General features: G+C 42.6%; 1 protein-coding gene across 1 annotated transcript; it reads left to right on the plus strand.

Moving 5' to 3' along the window:
* Positions 1-8,632: 8,632 nt before the first annotated feature.
* On the plus strand, positions 8,633-15,310 carry LOC309537976 (uncharacterized protein). The gene is made up of 5 exons (XM_082233153.1): positions 8,633-8,799; positions 9,366-9,473; positions 13,025-13,171; positions 14,371-14,502; positions 14,871-15,310. Exons 1-5 carry the CDS (start codon positions 8,751-8,753, stop codon positions 15,032-15,034), a joined length of 600 nt encoding a protein of 199 aa, XP_082089279.1. The 5' UTR covers positions 8,633-8,750; the 3' UTR covers positions 15,035-15,310.
* The last annotated feature ends 5,891 nt before the right edge of the window (positions 15,311-21,201 follow it).

The raw sequence follows: 21,201 nt of genomic DNA on the forward strand, positions 1-21,201 counted from the left end.
AATCATTTTCAAGAGCACCTCCAAGACCGAAATAAATAACAAAGGGGAGATAGGGCAACCTTGTCGTGTTCCTTTCTCAATCTTAAACTCTTCTGTCACCACATTGTTGACTATCAATTTAAGCTTTTTGTTCTGAGTAGATTGCCTCTATACCATTCTCAAACCCCCGTCCCACTCCCATCCCTTCAAGATTTTTCTTCATAAACTTCCATGAGATATTATCCAAGGCCTTCTCCGCATCTATAAAAATCAACACTGCTTTTGTGTTAATGTTTGTTTGCAAAAGTTCCAAAATATCAATGATGTTCCTAGTATTGTCAAACAAATGTCTACCTGGGAGAAAACCTGCCTGATCTTTGTGAATCACTTCATTTAGCACTCTTTTAAATCTATTTGCCAAAATGTCTGCAAAAATTTTGTAATCCACATTTAAGAGAGAGATGGGACGGTAGTTCTTAAGTTGTGTCTTTTCAGTTTCCGATTTGGGTATCAATGTGATGAAAGCTTCTTTCCACGATTCCGGTGCCTTCTTCCCCTCCATAATCTCATTGCAAACCTCCATTAATGGTTGTGTCAGATAATCTTTCAGTGTCTTATAATACTTGGAGGTAAGCCCATCTGGCCCTGGAGACTTGCCCAGTTGCATATTCTGAATGGCACCTTCAATTTCTTGTTGTGTTATTTTATAATTCAAAATTGTCCTATTTTCTTGAGACAGTTTTGGTAGTCCATTTCTTCTTAAAAATTTGTCTATCTCAGTATCTTTTTGCAGCCCTTGCGTGTAAAGTTGTTTGAAGTATCTCTGGAAGCACTTTCTAATTTCCACAGGGTTCTGAATGTTTCTCCCTTCAGTCTCTAAGTTAGTAACCGTGTTCAATTTTTGTCTCTTTTTCAACTGCCATGCTAGCAGTTTCCCACATTTGTTTGCCGATTCAAATGTCCTTTGTTTCATTAACTTAATTTTCCACTCAACTTCCTGGTTTATCAGTTTAGAATATTGTGCTTGATAAAGTTTAATTTCTCTCAGAATCTCCTGTGACTTTGGTTTCGATCTCAGCTTTTTCTCGCATTCCTTTATTTTCTCCAAAATCTTGTCCTTTTTCTCATTCTGTGCTCTTTTCTTTATCGTATTCTGTTGTATCAGAAACCCCCTCATAACAGCTTTGCATGCGTCCCAGATTACTCTTTTTTCCACTGTGGTGTTCAAATTTATTTCAAAGTAGTCCTTCAAAGTCTTTTGGGCCTTCTGGATTATCTCCTGGTCTCTTAACAAGGTGTCATTCATCTTCCATCTAAAGGAGCCGGTTGGAATTAGTCTCATATCCATCTTTATTGCGTTATGGTCGGAGCAGGTTTTTGGGCAGATTTCCACCTTTCTAGTCTTGGGAGCCAGTCCTCTAGTTATCCATATTTGGTCGATTCTCGTCCATGTCAGTTGGGCTTCAGAAAAGAATGTTCATTCTCTTCCTAGGGGGTTCTTTGTCCTCCAGATGTCAATCAAGTCCATATTGTCGGTTAGTTCAAAAAAGGTTTTGGGTAGTCTGCCATCTTTTGTCACACTTTGACTTTGTGACTTATCCATGTTTGTAGATACCACCCCATTCATACCCCCCATCATAATGATGTTGCTATAGTCCAGATAGTCCAGCATTGTCTCGTGCAGTTTCTTATAAAATTCCGATTTCCCCTCGTTCGGTGCATAAATTCCCAATATCAAAAACTTTTCGCCTTGAGTTTGTATCTCAATTGCCAAAATTCTTCCTTGCTCATCTTTAAATAGGAATTTTGGTGATAGGCTCTCCTTTGCATATATCACCACTCCTCTTTTCTTAACTCGATCCGATGAAATAAATTCTTGGCCTAGTCTTTTATTAATTAACACTTTTCTGTGGAGCCTAGTCACATGTGTTTCCTGCAAGCAAATAATATCCAGTTGTTCTTTCTTTACTAAATGGAATATCCTTCTCCTTTTTTCCGGGGATTTACAGCCATTAATATTCCAGCTAAAGAGCTGCAGAGACATCCTGGACAAATCTGTTATTCGTTTGGTGGTGGCATCTCTTTCTTCTGGTCTTCAGGCCCCAAAGGTGTGGGTACAGGCAATGGCCCAGACCCTGGAATTCCTGCGATCCCTTTCTGAAGGTCTTCTCCGTAGTCACTCAGAAATTTTTCTTTGTCCTCAGCTGTTTTAATTTTCACTTTCTTCCCTCTAAATGTAAAAGATAGTCCTTGGGGAAATTCCCACCTGAAAGCGATTGAATTACTCCTCAGCAGTTTTGCTAACTCTGTATAGGTGGATCTGAGATCCAAGAGTTGTTTCGGGATATCTTTGTAAATTTCTGCTCTCCTATCTTGAATTTCAAGTGACTTTTGGTAGTGTACACTTAATATTTTATCTCTTTCCTCCTTGGATCTCAAAGTAATCAAACAGTCTCTGGGCCTGTCCTTCCTTGCTACTCTTCCAAGTCTGAAGGCACTCACAATTTTAAAGTCCTTATCTTCTTCCAAAGGCCAAAACTTGGAAAATTCTTTTGTCAGGTACTCAGTTAAGTCCCCTTGTTCAAGTTCTAAAATTGACCTCAGTCTCAGATTGTTTTCCCTACTACGTAATTCTATCATAGACAGATAGGCCTGCTGTTCACCAATCTGCCTATGCAATGGTTTTACCTCCTCCTTTAATGCTTCAGCTTTTTGGTTAGCTTCCACAGCCAGTTTACGATTTTCTGTGGTGACTTCAAATAGTTTCCCAATTGATTGTGCATGCAGAGCAACTTGTTCAGTTAATTTATTAACACTGGCTGTATTTTGATCAATCTTAGCCGATTGCTCATCCGCTTTTTTATCCAAACTTTCCAGTTTTTCAAAAATTTTATCTAATACTGAGGCGGATCCTCCTGCAGCCATACCTTCCAGCAAAGTTTGCTCAGTTTCTTCCTCTTGTGTCCCCAAAATAGCAGGAACAGATGATCTGCGCAGCTGTGAAGTTAAAGTTGTTTGTTTAGCTTTAGCTTTAGCCGATCTTGTTTTCCCAGTGCCGCTCATTCCACTTCTGTCTACGTGCCAAGGTCAAACTGTGTATGGTCCCATGGGAATCCACAAGCCCAGGGAATAAACAACAAGATAGGGGAAAAGGGGGAAAAACAAGTCCCAGACAGTTATAAATCCAAAGTCCTCTAGGGGGAGTTCAAACGTATCTTGAGGGAAACAGCAAGTTTTTTGATCATAAAAAGTTTATATCTCAAGTTGTTCCAAAACTTCAGAATTTTTGAGACAATGTCCAAACAGCCACAAATTTCCAAAAGACCTTCAGCTCTCTTGTAGTTAGCAGAGTTAATCCTTAGAATAAAACAATGTCTCTAAAAAGTGCCAGAAACAGTGTTTCAATGTAACAGTTCAGGTAGCACTCAAATGTAGCAGTTCAGAATAACAAAGTAACAAAGTCCACAATCTGACAGTTCTATTAATCTGGCAGTCCGAATGCCTGGGTTTCTTAATAAATTTGTAAATCCAAAGGGAGAGGTAAAACAAAGTCCATAGCCAAAAGAATTAAATCCCTTAGTCTCAATAAAGGCAGCTCAGGTAATGCACGGATTTATAACTTTTAACGCCACTTCAAAGGCTCCAGACAGATCAAAGTCTTTTGCTTTAAATCTTTAAGCAGAACCGGGAGACGGACTTCCTGGTTGCGTCTCCCGCTTTGGCCGAATTTTAAATTAATTTGGTCTCCAATTCCTTCAGTCCCTCTTACTCATGGGTTGTTGCTTTTCTAACCGGATGTTCCCAGGAAAAAAAGGTCAGCGCTCACCGACAGCAGCTATGCGGCTTCACTCCACAGAAAGAGTGATCGACTCACAGCACCGTGCCAGCCCTTCCACGTTCCGGAGCCCCTTACGAGGTCCCTTCTTCGTTTCGGGGGGCGCTTCTGGTACCTGCCGAGTCCCACGACCACAGGCTTTCGCTGCCTGTGGGTTTCCGACTTGGGTCTCCGCTTCGCCGTTGGAAGAAATTTAAAGACTATTTACAGAAATATTGCAAAATTAATGAATGTTAGAATGATGTCAGAATGAAGTGGTTTAAGCAGCAATGTTTTAAAGGTGTATGAAAAATGGATTATTAACAGGTGAGAACTCAAAGTTATATTATATTAAGTTAAAGGATTAAGATAAAAACAAAGAGGGAAAGAAATTGCTGAATTAACTAACTGAACTGGAAAGAAAAAAGGGAAGTGTGAGGAGGTCAGGGAAGCAAGGATATGAATATATTACATGGAAAGATTTTTTTTAAAATAATTTTTATTGCATTTTTTCCAGATAAAGATAACCAGTCAGATATACAAAGAAACAAGTACAGCAAGAAAAAAGAAGAAAAAAAGAAAAAACAGAATCGTTTCCAAGCTTATTTCAATATTCTATCGGACTTCCCCACATCTCCCACACAATGCATTCTTAACAATAAAGTTATCAGCAAATTATAACCTTGTTTCATGTGTTTCTTTTGTACTTTCAAATCGTTGCATTTTAAGTTTAAATTACTTATTATCCATTTACTTTAAAAGCCAATATAATATCATTTTAAACATTTAAACATTTAATCCTTTCATTTATATTGCCTAATTTCATATATCATCCACTCTCGTTGCTGGGGCTAACCATTCCAAATCATGCGAATTTATAGTTCATATAATTTATAAAATTTTTGCAAATGGTCCTTAAATCTTTTCCAGTCCTCCTCGATTGTTTCTTCTCCCAAGTCTCGGATTCTGGCAGTCATCTCGGCCATATTACATGGAAAGATTGATGTGTTTTCTTTTTAAATGTTTTTTTTTATCTTTTTTCTGTATTTTGTATTTCTTTTTATTTTATTTTATTTTATTTTTGTCTTTTCTTCTAATCTTTCTATTTATGTAATTTTTTTCCCTTTGAAAACTTAATAAAAAAAAAGAAGGAGTAATGGTGGCCAACAACTTGAATGTGCTAAATTGTGGATTACCCTCATCCTCCATGAATTTGTGGATTGATGGCTACTAAACTTGATGGTTAAGTTCTATGTCTGCCATTTGGTGCAATTTGGCACTTAATGTCTCCTTCTGGAAACCAGTTGTGGGGAGATTTAGCAGGCTGATGCAAGTTCTGGTCAGCTGAAATTTACAGCAAATCTTCTTACAGCAGCCAAACTCCTTATTGGCTTCAAGTGTGCCATAATGTACCTGCCAAAAAACTGTGCTTTCATAATTTTCTCTAATTGGATACAATTGCTCATGTGCCTGAGTGGGGGAAGCCGAAAGAGACAACAGCTTGAGAAACTATGGGGCCCTTTTATAATATGTACCTAGGGTTGGGATCCCCTGTCCTGGGAAACAAATGCAGCTCCATATCTCTCTATCTGGGGTATCTCCCCTTCACTTGCTCTCTGTATAATCTGGTGGCCACTTGCAGACTTGGGGGTCAAATTTCAGTGGCACCCTGTGAGACACCAAAATTTGTCGCCTCCCCCCATCTCTCTCCTTGCATTCTATGTTGTTTAGTCATTTAGTCGTGTCCGACTCTTCATGACCCCATGGACCAGAGCATGCCAGGCACTCCTGTCTTCCACCGCCTCCCGCAGTTTGGTCAAACTCATGTTAGTTGCTTCGAGAACACTGTCAAACCATCTCATCCACTGTCATCCCCTTCTCCATGTGCCCTCAATCTTTCCCAACATCAGAGTCTTTTCCAGGGAGTTTTCTCTTCTCATGATGTGGCCAAAGTATTGGAGCCTCAGCTTCAGGACCTGTCCTTCCAGTGAGCACTCAGGGCTGATTTCCTTTAGAATGGATAGGTTCCATCTTCTTGCAGTCCATGATCCTCTAAATCTGCCTCTGTGGTGCCTCATCACTGGCTAAACACCCAAATTCTATACAGCATACAAGGATGCGCAGCGATTCTGCTATTTCTGCTTTTTATAAGCCTTGAATCACACGAGGATTAGAATAGGTATCCTTTAGCTTTTGTTCTACAATTTTGTGAAAGAACTCAGCAAAATCGAATCCATTTGCTCATAATTTGAGAGGGGGACAAAAATATAAAATCTCCCCTTCTTCCTGGTCAGATATATATAATTAGGATATTCTGGGATCAAATCAGAAACATCTGAAAATCTGGGACAGTCCATGGAAAATAGGGACACTTGGAGGGTCTGAAACATTAGTTATGCCTCTGAACTAATTTTGGAAAGGATCCAGGATAGATGGGCCCTAAGTTTGTGGTGCTGGACTGTGGCCCAAGTTCAGTTCAGTTGTGTATGCATTTTCTGGTGTGTATGTTTTAAATCATGCAGGGTGAGTGTCAGGAGGTGGTTGCTGGATGGATGGCAGCTGACAGATTGAGGATGAATCCTGACAAGACAGAAGGACTGTTCTTGGGGGATGGGGTGTGTGGGGGACTCCCTAGACCTGAATGGGGTAACTGTGTACGCCTGGAAGAAGCGGACTGTTTGGATCCCTTCCAGTTGGGATTCAGGCCTCATCATGGGACTGAAACTGCCTTGGTTGCACTGGTCGATGATCTCCGGTGGGCTAGGGACAAAGGTGAGAGCTGTTTCCTAGTTCTGCTGGATCTCTCAGTGGCTTTTCACACCATTGACCATAACATCCTTCTGGACCATCTAGAGGTGCTGGGAGCTGGGGGCACTATTATACAGTGATTCCGCTCCTTCCTCCTGGGCCATGTTCAGAAAGTGGTGGTGGGGCTGAATGTTCAGACCCCTGGGCTCTCACTTCTGGGGTGCCTCAGGGTTCTGTCCTCTCCACCATGCTTTTCAACATCTACATGCAACCGCTGGGAGAGATCATCAGGGGGTTTGGGCTAGGTTTTCAACAGTATGCAAATGATACCCATTTCTACATCTCTTTCAAATCAGAACCAGTGAAGGCAATGAAGGTCCTGTGTGAGTATCTGGAGGTGGTTGGAGGATGGATGGCAGCTAACAGATTGAGGTTGAATCCTGACAAGACAGAAATACTGTTTTTGGGGGATAGGAGGCGGGCAGGTGTGGAGGACTCCCTGGTCCTGAATGGGGTTACAGTGCCCCTGAAGGACCAGGTGTGCAGCCTGGGAGTCATTTTGGACTCACAGCTGTCCATGGAGGTGCAGGTTAACTCTGTGTCCAGGGCAGCTGTCTATCAGCTCCTCCTGGTACGCAGGCTAAGACGCTACCTGCCCGTGTACTGTTTCGCCAGAGTGGTGCATCTCCCGCTTGGACTACTGCAACGCGCTCTACGTGGGGCTACCTTTGAAGGTGACGCGGAAACTACAACTAATCCAGAATGCGGCAGCTAGATTGCTTACTGAGAGTGGCCTCCGAGACCACATAACACTGGTCTTGAAAGACCTACACTGGCTCCCATTACATTTCCAAGCACAATTCAAAGTGTTGGTTCTGACCTTTAAAGCCCTAAACGGCCTCGGTCCAGTATACCTGAAGGAGCGTCTCGACCCATATCGTTCTGCCCAGACACTGAGGTACAGTGCCAAGGGCCTTCTGGCAGTTCCCTCGATGCGAGAAGGCAAGCTACAGGGAACCAGACAGAGGGCCTTATCGGTAGTGGCACCTGCACTGCAGAATGCCCTCCCACCGGATGTAAAACAGAAAAACAACTACAGTGGTACCTCGGGTTAAGTACTGAATTCATTCCGGAGGCTCATACTTAACCTGAAACTGTTCTTAACCTGAAGCACCACTTTAGCTAATGGGGCCTGCTGTCACTGCTGCACCGCCGGAGCACGATTTCCATTCTCATCCTGAAGCAACGTTCCTAACCTGAAGTACTATTTCTGGGTTAGCGGAGTCTGTAACCTGAAGCGTATGTAACCTGAAGCATATGTAACCTGAGATTCCACTGTACCAGACTTTTAGAAGACATCTGAAGGCAGCCCTGTTTAGGGAAGCTTTTAAAGTTTAATAGACAATTGTATTTTAATATTTTGTTGGAAGCCGCCCAGAGTGGCTGGGGAAACCCAGCCAGATGGGCAGGGTATAAATAAATTATTATTATTATTATTATTATTATTATTATTATTATTATTATTAAGATAACTAGATTCCTGGTATGACTCAGCATTCCTCATTAAAAATATAGCCTTGTATTAGTGGAGTCATGATGTGATTAATGAAGGTAGGGAAATTATTTTGCTGTGCATAAACAACATGAGTGGCTATACTATGTAACTAACACCTTTGAATTCTTTGCTCAGTATTTCCAAGATGATGTGTGTTCTAGCCACTTGAACCTAGAAGGAAATATTCTAATAGCAGTCAAACTCCAATTGCCTCAAAGGGGTGTTCATCCAGTGTACTTTCTGAAGAAGAGTGGTTCTGTAACAGTGGCTCCCATTGTGGTGAAATTGGGGTGGGATAGATTGGAAAGTTATTTGGTGAATTTTCATGGGCTTTCCAAAGGTGATTTAAGGATTTAAAATATATGTTTCTTATCCCTGAGAATGCAAAAGAAGAGGCAGCTGGCAGAATTTCACACAGTTCCCAAAAATGACTTAATGCAATTTCTACTCCATGCTTTGTGTTCCAATATAAAATTACAAGATGTTTAGGAAAGCATGCAATCTTTACTGTCATCATTTCCCACCCCCTCACTGGACCAGTTCTGCCTAGGGCTCCTCTTCTTAGCCTATAAATCCTCCAAGGCAGCCTCTTCCTCCATCAGTTGCCTGCTTCTTTGAACTGAGTTCTCCTCAGCTTTTGATCTCTCCTGCACTATGAAGATCTTCCTGAGTACTTGTCTCTTCTTGGCCATCCTTTCTGAAGGTGAGTAGGAAGCTGCAATCTTGAATTGCTTTTTCAAATGGAGGGGGGGATATGCAGTGGGCTAGAGAAGGCAAACTGATATTGGCTCTAGGAAGGATAAATGAAGCTAAAACTATTAGAATAGTGGGAATCTGGACTCCAAATTTTGGAAGACAGCCTTGTGGTGTGTACTTCTGTTTCATGAGGTTGGCTTTCTTCACATACAACATGAGTGCTGCATGTGAAAGTATTCAATGGGACTGCTAAAATCCCATTGTGCACCTCACTGTGTGTTGTGGGGGAGGACATCCCTGCTTTAGTGTATGCATTCATAATAGTAAAATGGATGAAGACTGTGTGTCTCTCCATCTTTCTGTCTGGAGATGTTCCTGTGTGCGAGATAGGGGGAAGATGTGTGTCAGTGTGCATGCAGCCTCCAACCCGCTCATGTGGCTCTTGAGACCAGTAAGATTGTGCATGTCTGGTTTGGAAGATTGTATCCAGGTGGGAATGTAGATTTCATTTTTCCACAACTGAGGAACTGATGTATTTGGCACTGAATATTTCTTCTTCTCTTCTCTTTGCAGTAATAGCTATGCAATGTAAAGTAATGAAATCAAATCAAAAAACACCAGGAACTTGTGAAACTACCAAAGGTGGCAGTTGCTATACTCGTAGTACTTTCAGTAAGATGAGTGAGTATAAAGCCTTTGTGTAAGATTATACCTAAGTGTGCGGGTCCAACATTTGGACCCTGGGATATCTAGGGGGAAGCCGCAGAATGCTGATCTCACCCAATGTTGTAGAATTCATTTTTTTCAACAATTAATTAAATATTAGTAGAATTATATAGGTGTGTGTGTGTGTGTGTGTGTGTGTGTGTGTGTAAAATGTACCAATGATTACAATAAAAAGTGGTAGCATCCTTTTCAATAAAAACAGTAATTCCCCAAAAGCCTGTTGGGACAAGGAGGTCTTCACCTGTCAGGAGAAGGACAAGACGGGAGGCAATCTAGCTTCTCCTGGGAGGGAGTTCCAGTGTTGGGAAGCAGGCACTGAGATGGTTCTTTTCCATGTCAATAACTAATAAAGTGTGCCACCTCCCCCCCCACCTTTACAAAGGTCAGCCTCTTAGCCTTGGAGAACCACTGGCAACCTTCTTCTGAGCTTTGCCAACTGATTAAAGTTAATACATTCTGAATGAATATTCAGGCCTCAGCTTTCTCTGGCTTTTGCCTTACAGCTCCATCACCAACTGGTTTTCCCAATGGCCAAATCCTAAGTAACAATACCTCACTGGCAGGTGACTCTCCACTCATTAGCACCCAACATAATCAGAGTCTACAACTTTATAGATTATAGTTGAAAACAGGTTTGGTGCAGGCATTGAGTATGTAACCAATGATCAATCAGTCCACCTGCTGGTTGAAAGACAGTTGGGGTTTACCAATGTTAGGGTTCACCTATGGCAACATCTAGCAAACCCCAAGAATTTACTGGTAAGGGTTGCCCCTGAGCTGGGTGTAGGGACAAAGATTGCAGTCTTCCCAGATGGCATGAGGTTTTGGGGGACAGGGGCTTGCCATCCCATTGCTGGGTAAATTCAAATGGTTCAGAGACTGGAGGTATAATCCAAATGATACAATTCTATGGAATTACTATTTTCTCTATCATTCTCCCGTTTTTTAAAAAGGAAAATGGTTCCATATTCATTTCAACATGGTACCTTTCTTAGGTAGAATATTTTATACTTTTTAAATTTTTTAATGCTTTATTAATTTTAGAAACATAACAAAGCAAATAGAAAACAAAACAATATGCATCAACCATCAAAAGGCAATTGAGTAATTAACACTCTACACACCGTACATACATACTGAAAAAGAAAAGTTTAAGTTCATCCATCACTATTTCTGACATGACTTCCAATCCCCCCACTGTGGTTCCTAAGTTTCAATACTCTGTGCACTTAACTCTCTCCTAAATTCCTCTGTTATTTTAATTATGTAACGATTTCTTAATTCATGCACAAATAATTCCAGGCCTGCCAAAGAATTTATATCATGACAATGTTCTTTTAAATATTCTCTGTAGATATTCCACTCTCTATTGAATCTTTGATCTGTAGGTTCTTGGAATCTCGCTGTTAATCTTGCTAGTTCTGTATATTCTAGCTTTTTATTTTGCCAATCTAATTTTGAGGGGATAGAATCCCCTTTCCATACCTTAGCAATTAGAATCCTAGCTGCTGCTACCGCATACATCAAGATTTTCCTTACCCTTTTTGGAATTTCATTGCTCATTTTACCTAGCAGAAAGGCTTTGGGCTTCTTTGGGAAGGAATATTTAAACATAAGTTCATTGTAAATCATTTCCCAAAATTCCCTGGTTTTTTTGCCGTGCTACCACATGTGGATCATGGTGCTGTCCATCTCTCTGCATCTCCAACAGATGCTTGATCTAGATTTATACATTCTGGCCAGTTTTACAGGTGTTAAGTACCATCTGTAGAGCATCTTTATGCAATTCTCTTTCAAATCATAGCACGCTGTGAATTTTAGGTCCTCCCTCCACAACCTCTCCCATGATTCCATCTGGATGTTGTACCCAAAATCTCTGGCCCATTGTACCATGGCAGATGTTACTCCTTCCTCCTTCACCTCCCAGTCTGTACAAGCAAAAGTGTTTTTTTGGGTGTGTGTCTTTCTCAAGTCTTGAAATTTCTGTGGAAAAGCCTTTCTGTTTGTCCTTTCGGAATGTTTCATTTAGCTAAAAATACTGCAACCAATCAGTCAAATGTGTCCAAATTTCTTCAAATTTCTTTAATCTCTCAGGTAGAATATTTTATACCCACACAGGAGGAATTACCTACTTTCAATAACAAGTGCTATACCAGTATGGGGGGGAAACTCAGACTCACTCTCCACATATCTAATAGTGACATCTCAATACTTTCCAGCTTGCAGCAACCATATAAGGGCTGGACAACATGGAATTACTATGCTGCTTATGCCACCCTGAAAAGTATTTAATGCACCCTATGTTTGATTTATGGGTAGTGTTTGCAGTGATTTTATTAAAGTCACAATTTAAGATTTATTTTTACATAACTTGAACATTGCTCACAACTTACCCTTCCTTGACTAGTGTAATTAGCAAAATGAAGAAATTACTTTGTGTTAGGTGGTTTCTATTGCTTTTCTTTCTTGCTTCAATGGCAAAGTGTATCATCATTTTTAACTGTTATTTAATCTATTGGCATTCTCATGTTTGTAGGGAAAACATTTAAACCCACAACTCAAGAAAATTAAGCTGCAAATACTATTATCTAACTGAAGCATAATGCATAACAATATTCAATATTTAACATTTTTTTCCTTTTCATGTTCTTTTCATGTTCTTCATTTCCCCCCATATTCTGGCACACAGAATGGTACAATATCACAGGAGATAAACAATTCTGCACTCCTGGAAAGGAGGGATGGAATGGAGATTCTCAGATCAATCAGAAAGAATTTACCTGATCCTAGCCCCATCAAATGAACATTGTACAATGCCCCACCACTCGTTCTGAAAGCAAGCTGCTGCTGCCAAATAGGCCTGCAGGATATAGAAACAACCTAAGCCTTAAACCTTTTGGTTACACCCTGGCAGCAGCTGAAGACACACACACACACACACACACACACACACACACATATATGAAAAAGGAAAACCTTTGCAGACATTTCCCCGTAGCAAGATGCATGGAATAAGATTTATTCCCTTAAGATAGCCAGTCAGAAGTGAGATCAAAAGAAGGAGAAAAATAGAGGAAAGAGAAGTCTGTATTCTCCACTCTCAGAGATATATATTACATAGAATAAGTCAGCTTCTTGAGTCAGCCAATGGATCAACTAGCTGGATATCCATTGGGTGGCAGATCAACCTATTCCAGGCCCTTGCCATTTTGTTTGTGCAGAAAATACAGTCAATCATGTCTCATTTAAGTGCAACTTTTAAAGGAACGATCCTGGAATATTCACATGGTTGGCAGAAGAAATTATACTGTAATTATAAGGTGATTCTGGAAGAAACTCCTTTAAGGATTAGCTTGCTAAATTCAGTGCTTGTGAGATACTTTTTTTCTTTATTCACCCATTTGCTCAATGTATGTATATAAGGGAGCATCACAAACATTTCGTTCAGGAGAGTAATGATTTGAATTTTTGCTGATCTAGGTATTCCTTCTAATGTTCTCTCACAGATGGCTCTGTTAAGGTCGACTCTGAAGAGGGATGTACTACAGATTGCAGCACGCAGAACTATAGTTTCACCAGAGAAGATGGTGATTACATATTTAATTTCAGGGAGTGTTGTTTTGGTCTAGACTGCCTCAAGAAATTTATGAAACGTAAGTATATGCATATTTGTATATACCATTGGGCATAAATAGCATTGAGGCTTTAGGGGTTTTGCATGATTGCCCTTAGACAAATGATATCATATAGCTGACACTGGAAATCTTAGATGAAGCCCAAGGTGAAGCTTCCCTGCAGCTGGTTAGAGGACACTAAAGGTGGTCCCCATGCTGTCTCTTAGTAAGATAAAAGGTAAAGGTAAAGGACCCCTGGATGGTTGAGTCCAGTCGAAATCAACTATGGAGTTCAGCACTCATCTCGCTTTTCAGGCAGAGGGAGCTGATGTTTCTCTGGTATAAAATGTTATTAGAATGGGAACAAAAAAATGAGCTGGTTAAACCTGCAATGATAAAATGGGCTAAAGAACTAGGACATAAAATAGAAATGGATGGGAAAGGTTGTGAAAAATTGATATGAAATATACTTCCTGTTATACTCCCAAAGGAAATAGTATGAAAATAATGTATAGATGGTATTTATCACCTAACAAATTGGCTAAAGGTTGTAAATAATTGTGGAAGTATAAATGGTACATGGAACTTTCTTTTATATGTGGTGGACTTTTAAGAAGGTGAAGGTTTTTTGGCAAATGTTATATGATGAGATATAAAAGATGTCTAAAGTGATTATATACAAAAAACAAAAACAAAAAAGCAGAAAATTTTCTCTTAGAGATTATAGGGGAAGAAGTTCCAAAAAAATGTATTTAAAGTTGTTTATGTATGTAACAACAGTGGCTAGGATTCTCTAAGAACAAAAATGGAAGGAAGTAGAAGTTACCACCAAAGAATGGATAAGTAAGGTGATGGATTATGCAGAATTGGCAAAGTTAAGAGGCAAAATAAGAGAATCTAAGGATGATTGCTTTGTGGAAAAATGGAAGCCCATTTCAGACTATTTAAGGAAATTATTGTATGATGAAGTCACAAGCAGGATTTGAAAGATGAGCAGCATAAGAAATTAAAGAATAAAGTATTGATGCGTTGGTATAAGAAATAGAAGGTATTGTGCAGCAGAGGGAAAGAAGTAAAAAGACTGTGGAAAATACGGTGGGGAGTCTGAAAAATTGATTATGCATTGATTATATCAATTTTTGAAAATTTAATAAGAAATTATTACACTGTAAAAAAAGGAAGAGAGGGAGGAGAAATGGGCTGAAACCGTGTGTTGATTTTGGGGTTGTTTTCCACAGGGCCGAAACGTAAGTTAAATGGGAAGGTGTGTCCGACCTGTTTTCCTTCTCTCTCAAAAGCCTGTGAGGGCTCAAAGACCATCAAGTGTTTTAATGCTGAGACCCAGTGCGCTGAGTTTGTTGTGGCTCATGGTAAGTAGCACTGCCAGCCAATGAGGTGGAGACAGGTTGGTGGACTGCTCTCTTGCTCTGTTTGTGGCTTTCTGCCAGAAAATGCTCTATGTATATTGGTAGGGGAAAATTCTATTTTTCTGAAACTATAACTGTGGTAATGATCTTTGCTTTGCATGTATATAGATGAGACTCTATAGTCCTGGGGTGGGAATATCTACATTTTAAACATCCATGTCAAATGGATCACATGTATGGTTCTGAGATGCTTTCTATACTTGCTCAATACACTTTATAAACAATAAAATGCCCCGATTCTCTCTTCTGCACACAAACTCACCTGTTACTGCCCAGGCACTCATGTGAAAATGTCTCTTTTTCTTTACTAGATGACAGTGCAATTCCTGACAAGCATTTCTACGGCTGTGCATCACCAACGTTTTGTAAATTTGCCAAGAATTTAATGCATAGTGGTATCCTTTCAGGCACTATAACCAGAGCACGGTGCAGTGATACTCTGCCTCCCCTAGGGCAGCTCAACTTTGAAGAGTAGTTAGGAGAGAGCAATGTCTTCTTCCTTTTGGATCACACTGTTTCTCGCAGCAGCTAAGGTGGAGGGTGCTTGCCTGGTGGTGGGAGAGGAAGAGCGACTGCCATTCACAGGACTCCTTAGTCTTTTATTTGGCTTGTAGTGCAGGGTGAATGGGATGCAGGGAATAGAGAAGCTAAAGTAGGAAAGGGGGGCTTGCAGGCTCATGAAAATATGTTATAGGGGTTAAATTTATCTTTGTTCATAATCAAAATAAATTGGTGTGGCAAATAAAAACCATGTTCTGTCTCTGTATTCATCAAATTAAGAATATTTGTTATCTGTGGTGGCAAAGAGGAGTGTTTATAAAAAGAACAAATGGGTAATGATTAGTTATTTTATTGATTTATGATATATTTATACCACTCTATATTTCAAAGAAATCTGAGTTGCTTACAATATCAGAAGGGCATCACAAAAGTTCAAACAAATACAATGAAAAGCTCCCCACCCAACTTCTCAAGAGGAAACATTGAAGAAAGCTCTAAAAGCGTGTTCTCCCTAACAGAGAGCACGTGTTGCGGTTGGGGAACAGGCCGCCCTGCCATGACTAGGCAAATTGATCTGCAACCCTGGCCTTAAGGGTTAATTGGGTTGCTGGGGAATATTGATTGTTACCAATTTGGAGGAGGAGTCAGAAGTTATAAATAGAAGGGCCAGACGTGGGGACATCCTCTTGGCCGTTTTGCATCGGATCACATGGAGCACTTGGACAATCTTCTCATTGTCTGGTTACATTCCTTTATTTCTTTATTTTCCCCTTCTTTTTAATCCCCTCTAGTCCCTTAAATAATTTAATTCCCCCCTTTTCCTGTTCAATTTCCCACCCCACCCCTTACCCTGCCCTGTGGGAAGATTCTCCCTGTATCTGTGGCTTGCCTTTCCCAATAGTGAGAGAGCCCCCGTTAGGGGCTTTCTTTTGCAAAAAGGTTTCCCCCATTTCTCTTGTTGAAATTGTGGGGCTAGTCAGGGCTGTTCCCAGCTTAGCTGGTATCACTTTCGTTTATAGTATCCCCGAAGGTTGGCTTTATGGCTCCCTGTGCCTCCAAGGACTATGAGCACTCTGTATATGCTCTTGAACTATGCTGTTTCTGAACAAGTTTATTTTCTTTAAGTTTGTTTTGCCCTGATAGTGGCGACTGCCATTTTAGAGATGAGCCATTGTGGCTTAGTGGCTAAAGTGTAGGACTAGGACCTGGGAGACAGGGTTCATATACCCCTCTTAGCCATTGTTATAACAAAACAAAACAAACTGCTCCTTATGGGCTATTCTGTTGCTGGGTAGTTCGGCCCATTTGTGAAAAAAGAACTTTGGGTTTCTTGAAGGGGTGCTTCCCTCTAAAAGGGCAAGCAGGGGTACCTGGACAAGCTGTGGGCTACCTCAACCCTGCTATTTCACTGGAAACATTTATGCCTGGCCTAGCAGGTGATCCTAGGGCTTTGCCCTAGAATTCGATGGCCTGGAAGCGTTTCCGGCAGTGTCCCCATGTGGTCCATGAAGCATTGGTTTCACTGGGTCAGCGGATAGTGCCGGTAATGCCTAGGTTGCAGGATTGGTCCCTGTATGGGACAGCTGCATGCCCCCCCCATTGCTCTACCTGGACACTTAAGTCCTTTTGATGGTTACCTCACTGCGAGGGATGTAACGGGCGCCATGTTTGCAATATGCAACTGGGAGAAAGCACCTTTGCGTGCCCGCATTGCAGTTTGCTCTGTGCGTTGCAGAGCACGGCGCTGCACGGGCTGCAATTGCATTGCATTGCTAGGAGATTTGCAGTTGCATTGCACGGAGGGTGTGTGCATTGCATGGAGGGTGTGTGTGCATTGCACGGAGTGTGTAGTTGCATTGCACGGAGTTTGTTGTTGCATTGAACAGAGGGTGTGCAGTGCACGGAGTGTGTAGTTGCATTGCATGGAGTGTAGTTGCATTGCATGAATGGGTGTGTGCATTGCAGGGAGTGTGTAGCTGCATTGCATGGAGTGTGTGTGCATTGCATGGAGGGTGTAGTTCTTTTGCACAGAGTGTGTTGTTGTTGTTTTTTTTGCATTGCACGGAGTGTGTGTGCATTGCACGGAGTATGTCGTTGCATTGAACAGAGGGTGTGCAGTGCACGGAGTGTGTAGTTGCATTGCATGGAGTGTAGTTGCATTGCATGAAGGGTGTGCATTGCAGGGAGTGTGTTTTGCATTGCACGGGGTGTGTAGTTGCAGTGCACGGAGGGTTTGTGTGTGCATTGCACGGAGTGTGTAGTTGCATTGCACAGAGCGTGTTTTTTGCATTGCACGGAGTGTGTAGTTGCATTGCATGGAGAGTGTGTGCACTGCACGGAGTGTGTTTTTTGCATTGCACAGAGTGTGTGTCTGAAAAGTAAGCTGGCTTGGCGGCAGCTTGGTTGGGACTTCTTTAGGGGTTCTGGCCAGCGTCGGCCCTGTAAATTTACATATCATGATGGCAGCACAAGATGCCCCCTGCCCAAGCGGGGGCTGGAAGCTGGCAAGCAATAGCTCAATACCTTTTGCCCATATTCCCATTTTATTTAGGGATCCAGTTGGATATCGTTGCTAAAACATACCACTTGGCTATGGAGAAGCTGTCTGCCTTGAAGGAAGTTAATTTGTAATACTTCCTCTGTAGCAAGTGATGCTTCACCAGATCCGATCTTGCTGGGTCACTTAACTAATCTTCCCACTAGGCCAGGCTGCCTAGATTTCACCCCTCCCATATCCAAGAATCTCCTGAGGAGTCTGCTGATTCTCCAGAGAGGAGGAGGCGTGTTCTGGTCTCTACTTATTCTGCTCCAGCACCAAGTCAGTCAGTCAGTCAGTCAGTCAGTGTCAGAGACAGAGAGAGAGAGAGTGAGTGTTAGAGATCATGTGTAGAGATAAGGTTGCTGCTAAGGGCAGCTGCAGACACTCAGTGCAGTGCAGCATTTATTTATACTTAGACCTATTAAGCTCTGTATATAGTTTGTGTAGTTGTAGATAGAATAAAGAAGATATTCTACAGAGCTGCTCTCCGAGTTGTTTATATACTCTGCTAGACTCTGCTGTACTCTGCTGTGTGACGACTGTCTTCTTGTTGGAGTGAATCCGGTGCTCACAACTCTAAGCTGTGAGTCCACAGCACTTTGACCTGTTCCTGTGCAGAAGGTGGTCTCTGGAAGTGCTACCCAGCTCGCCTAGCCCAGTTGGGGCTAAAGTGGATGAGTCCAGTTGGTGGCACTGGCTCAAGGGCGATGCTGACAGAGGTCCCCTTACCTTTGTGTATGCCTACCAAGTGTGGTGAAGGCAGATATCAGGCGATGGTAGCAATTCCTGAATGTATGCAATAGTAGTTCGCCATGGCAGGATACCTTGAACCCGCTCAGGGATTTTCAGGTTCGTGCTGGTGCTGCTGGATCTTTGCCCTTTGGTTTTTTATTTCAAGGGCTGCTGGTGTGCAAAGCTATGGCCTCAAGCCCAGTGTGGTGAGGCAATCATGTGACCTAACTTTTCTTGAGTTTTCCCCATTGTAGTAGCAGTTCACATGGCCCGAGGAGTTCAGTGACCATCGGATCTGCTTTTGGTCTGATAACCAGGTAGTGGTGAGCGTCTTGGCAAAACAGTCCTCACGCTCTAGCACAGTCTCTGCCCCTCCGCTCATGCTTTCGAGCTGCGCCACTTAAGGTTTAATATTGTGCTTTCTACTCTCCAAATTACGCTGACACTATCCGATTTTCAGATGAAGCGCTTCAGATCCTGGGCTCCAGACACTCAGCTATTGCCAGACTTTTCCAGACCTCCTGTGGCATTTTGACAACAATTAGTAATTACAGAGAGCGGCAGCTTCCATTTCCCCTTCTGCTTTTACCTCTTATGGGAAGGCCTGGATGGATTTCTTAGCCTTAAGCTGGCAGTTCTCGGCCATTCAGAAGAATTGGCCCCCATCCTCTGAGCAGATCCTGCAGTATTTGGTCCACCTGCTGCAGATTGGGCATGCGGTTATAACTATCCGAATTCAGTCCGCTACAATGTCTGTTACATTGAAGCTTTATTTTTCAGAGACCCTTGTATAAAGTTTGCAGTGCGCAGGGCCTTGGAAGGTTGGAATAGGCTCCAACCTCATAGGACAGTGGGCAGGAAGTCGGTCAGTTTTTACCTATGCAGTATCTGCAACAAGTTAAAACTTGTCTGCGGGTTAAAGATCAAGGCGAGACTCCTTTCAGTAGTCCATTGCATTTTCGCACTGAGGGTTGGGGAAATGGTTGTTGGAGCCAGCACGGGGCTGAGAGTCTGGAGGCTTATTGCTTCAGGACTTTTCCTTATCCTTTGGAGCTTGTCATTAGAGTTGGTAACTCAAAAACAGACTTAGTGGGCAGGAGTGCCACAATCAGGCTTCCCGCCACAGGTGAGGAGGGCCCTTGCCCGGTTATGGATAACGGAATATTTGGCTTTTTATTCCCTGGGGGCTGGCCTGCTCCTAGTGCATGAAAATGGGTTCCCGTTAGCCCGGCATCAATGTGCTTACGTCGTGCACCAGTTATTACAGCCTGCGGCTTGCTTACCCCTGAATACGCCTCATTCCTTACGATTAGGTGCTGCTGCAAAGGCTGCACACTGGGGGCCTGTCAGTAGACAGGATTGTGAATACGGGTCATTGGAAGTCTGACGCTGACAAGGGTTATATCAGGAAGTGTCACAATGATGTCTGTGCTGATGCTTGTCTGTTATTTCCTGTTTTCATAGGAGCAGCTGTGCACATTTGGGCCACAGCATTGTACACTAGGCTGGCAAGTGCGCTGACGAGTCTGGACTGGGGCGCCATCTCAGTCTTCCTGCCCATGTGAACATATACTGGATCTCCAGATGGGGAATGCTTTGGGAGGAGATCCTTCCTTTGGTGCGGTCGAGTGTGACCTGTGCAGGTCGTCCCGCAGTGCTGGTGGTACAGCTGGGCAAGAATGTTTGCTGTCTTCCTCCAGCATAAGTTGCATTCCTGCATGCAAGAGGGCTTGGATTGAGTTGATGGCAGCTCTCCCTGGACTCAAAATAATTTAGGCATTGGTTCAAGGTGGTCTGGAGGGGGGGTTGGAGCACCTGTCCCCTCCAATGCGCAAAGATGTTCCATTAAGGGAATCCAAGGATTCGCCATGCTTTTGTCGACCCCTTTTGAGGGGTAGGGCCATGCAAGAGTCCCTGGGAGCATTTGGGGTGAGCTTGAGTCTGATCCTGGTTCATTGCTCCCCCATGCTGTTTACTGGAACTGACGATATGGTGGGGCCCAGTCGTCAGTGCTGCCCTGCTGAGGTCAGGTGCAGTTAGTTGGGAACCAATGCCTAGACAAACTACCACCGAGCAGGCCAGAAAGCATGTTAATAAGGCGGTGGATAATAGAATAAAATAAATAAAGTAAATAAAATAACAAATAAAATAAAATAGGTCCTTGCTTTAAGTGGTTCTGTAATATTGCACCCTCCTAATTTTCTTCAAGGCTATTGCCCTCTTTAGGGCAGAAGGGGTGCATCTTTCCCCTATGGGGAACGACACCTGGCGGGATGCGCTTGCCTTGGGATTCATTGCTCCCCCACAATGTTTGCTGGTACTGACGATATGGTGGGGCCCAGTCATCAGCGCTGCCCTGCTGAGGTCAGGTGCAGCTAGTCGGGAACCAATGCCTGGACAAACGTACCACCAAGAAGGCCGGAAAGCATGTTAATAAGGCGGTGGAAATAAAATACAGGTCGTTGGAAATCAAATGCATTCAAAGATTATGTTTGTTAACATTATTGGTCTTACAATTTTTGCTTGTTTTATCTTATTATCAGGTTTAGCGGTGACCCGTGTTTGGATTGTGGGGCACAGTATCGTCCATTGGGCTGGCGTCGCAGCACGGCAATCTGGATTGGGTCCAGATTTCGGCTTTCCTCCACATATTCGCTTGTCTTGGCTGTCCAGACGTGGGATGCGCTGGTCGGAGTTCCTGCCAAGTATCCGGAGGCAGTTGCTCCTGGAGGGGCCGCCAGCTGCTATTGTGGCGCAGCTTGGTGAGAACGGCCTGGTGCCCATGGACTGTTTGTCACTACGTGCTGCAATTTTGGGTGACCTGGAGACGCTGCGTGCAATGGTGCCGACAGAAAAAAATTTTTGGTCAA

The sequence above is a fragment of the Podarcis vaucheri genome (assembly GCF_965113315.1).
Source record: "Podarcis vaucheri genome assembly, chromosome: 7".
NCBI classification, from domain to species: domain Eukaryota; kingdom Metazoa; phylum Chordata; class Lepidosauria; order Squamata; family Lacertidae; genus Podarcis; species Podarcis vaucheri.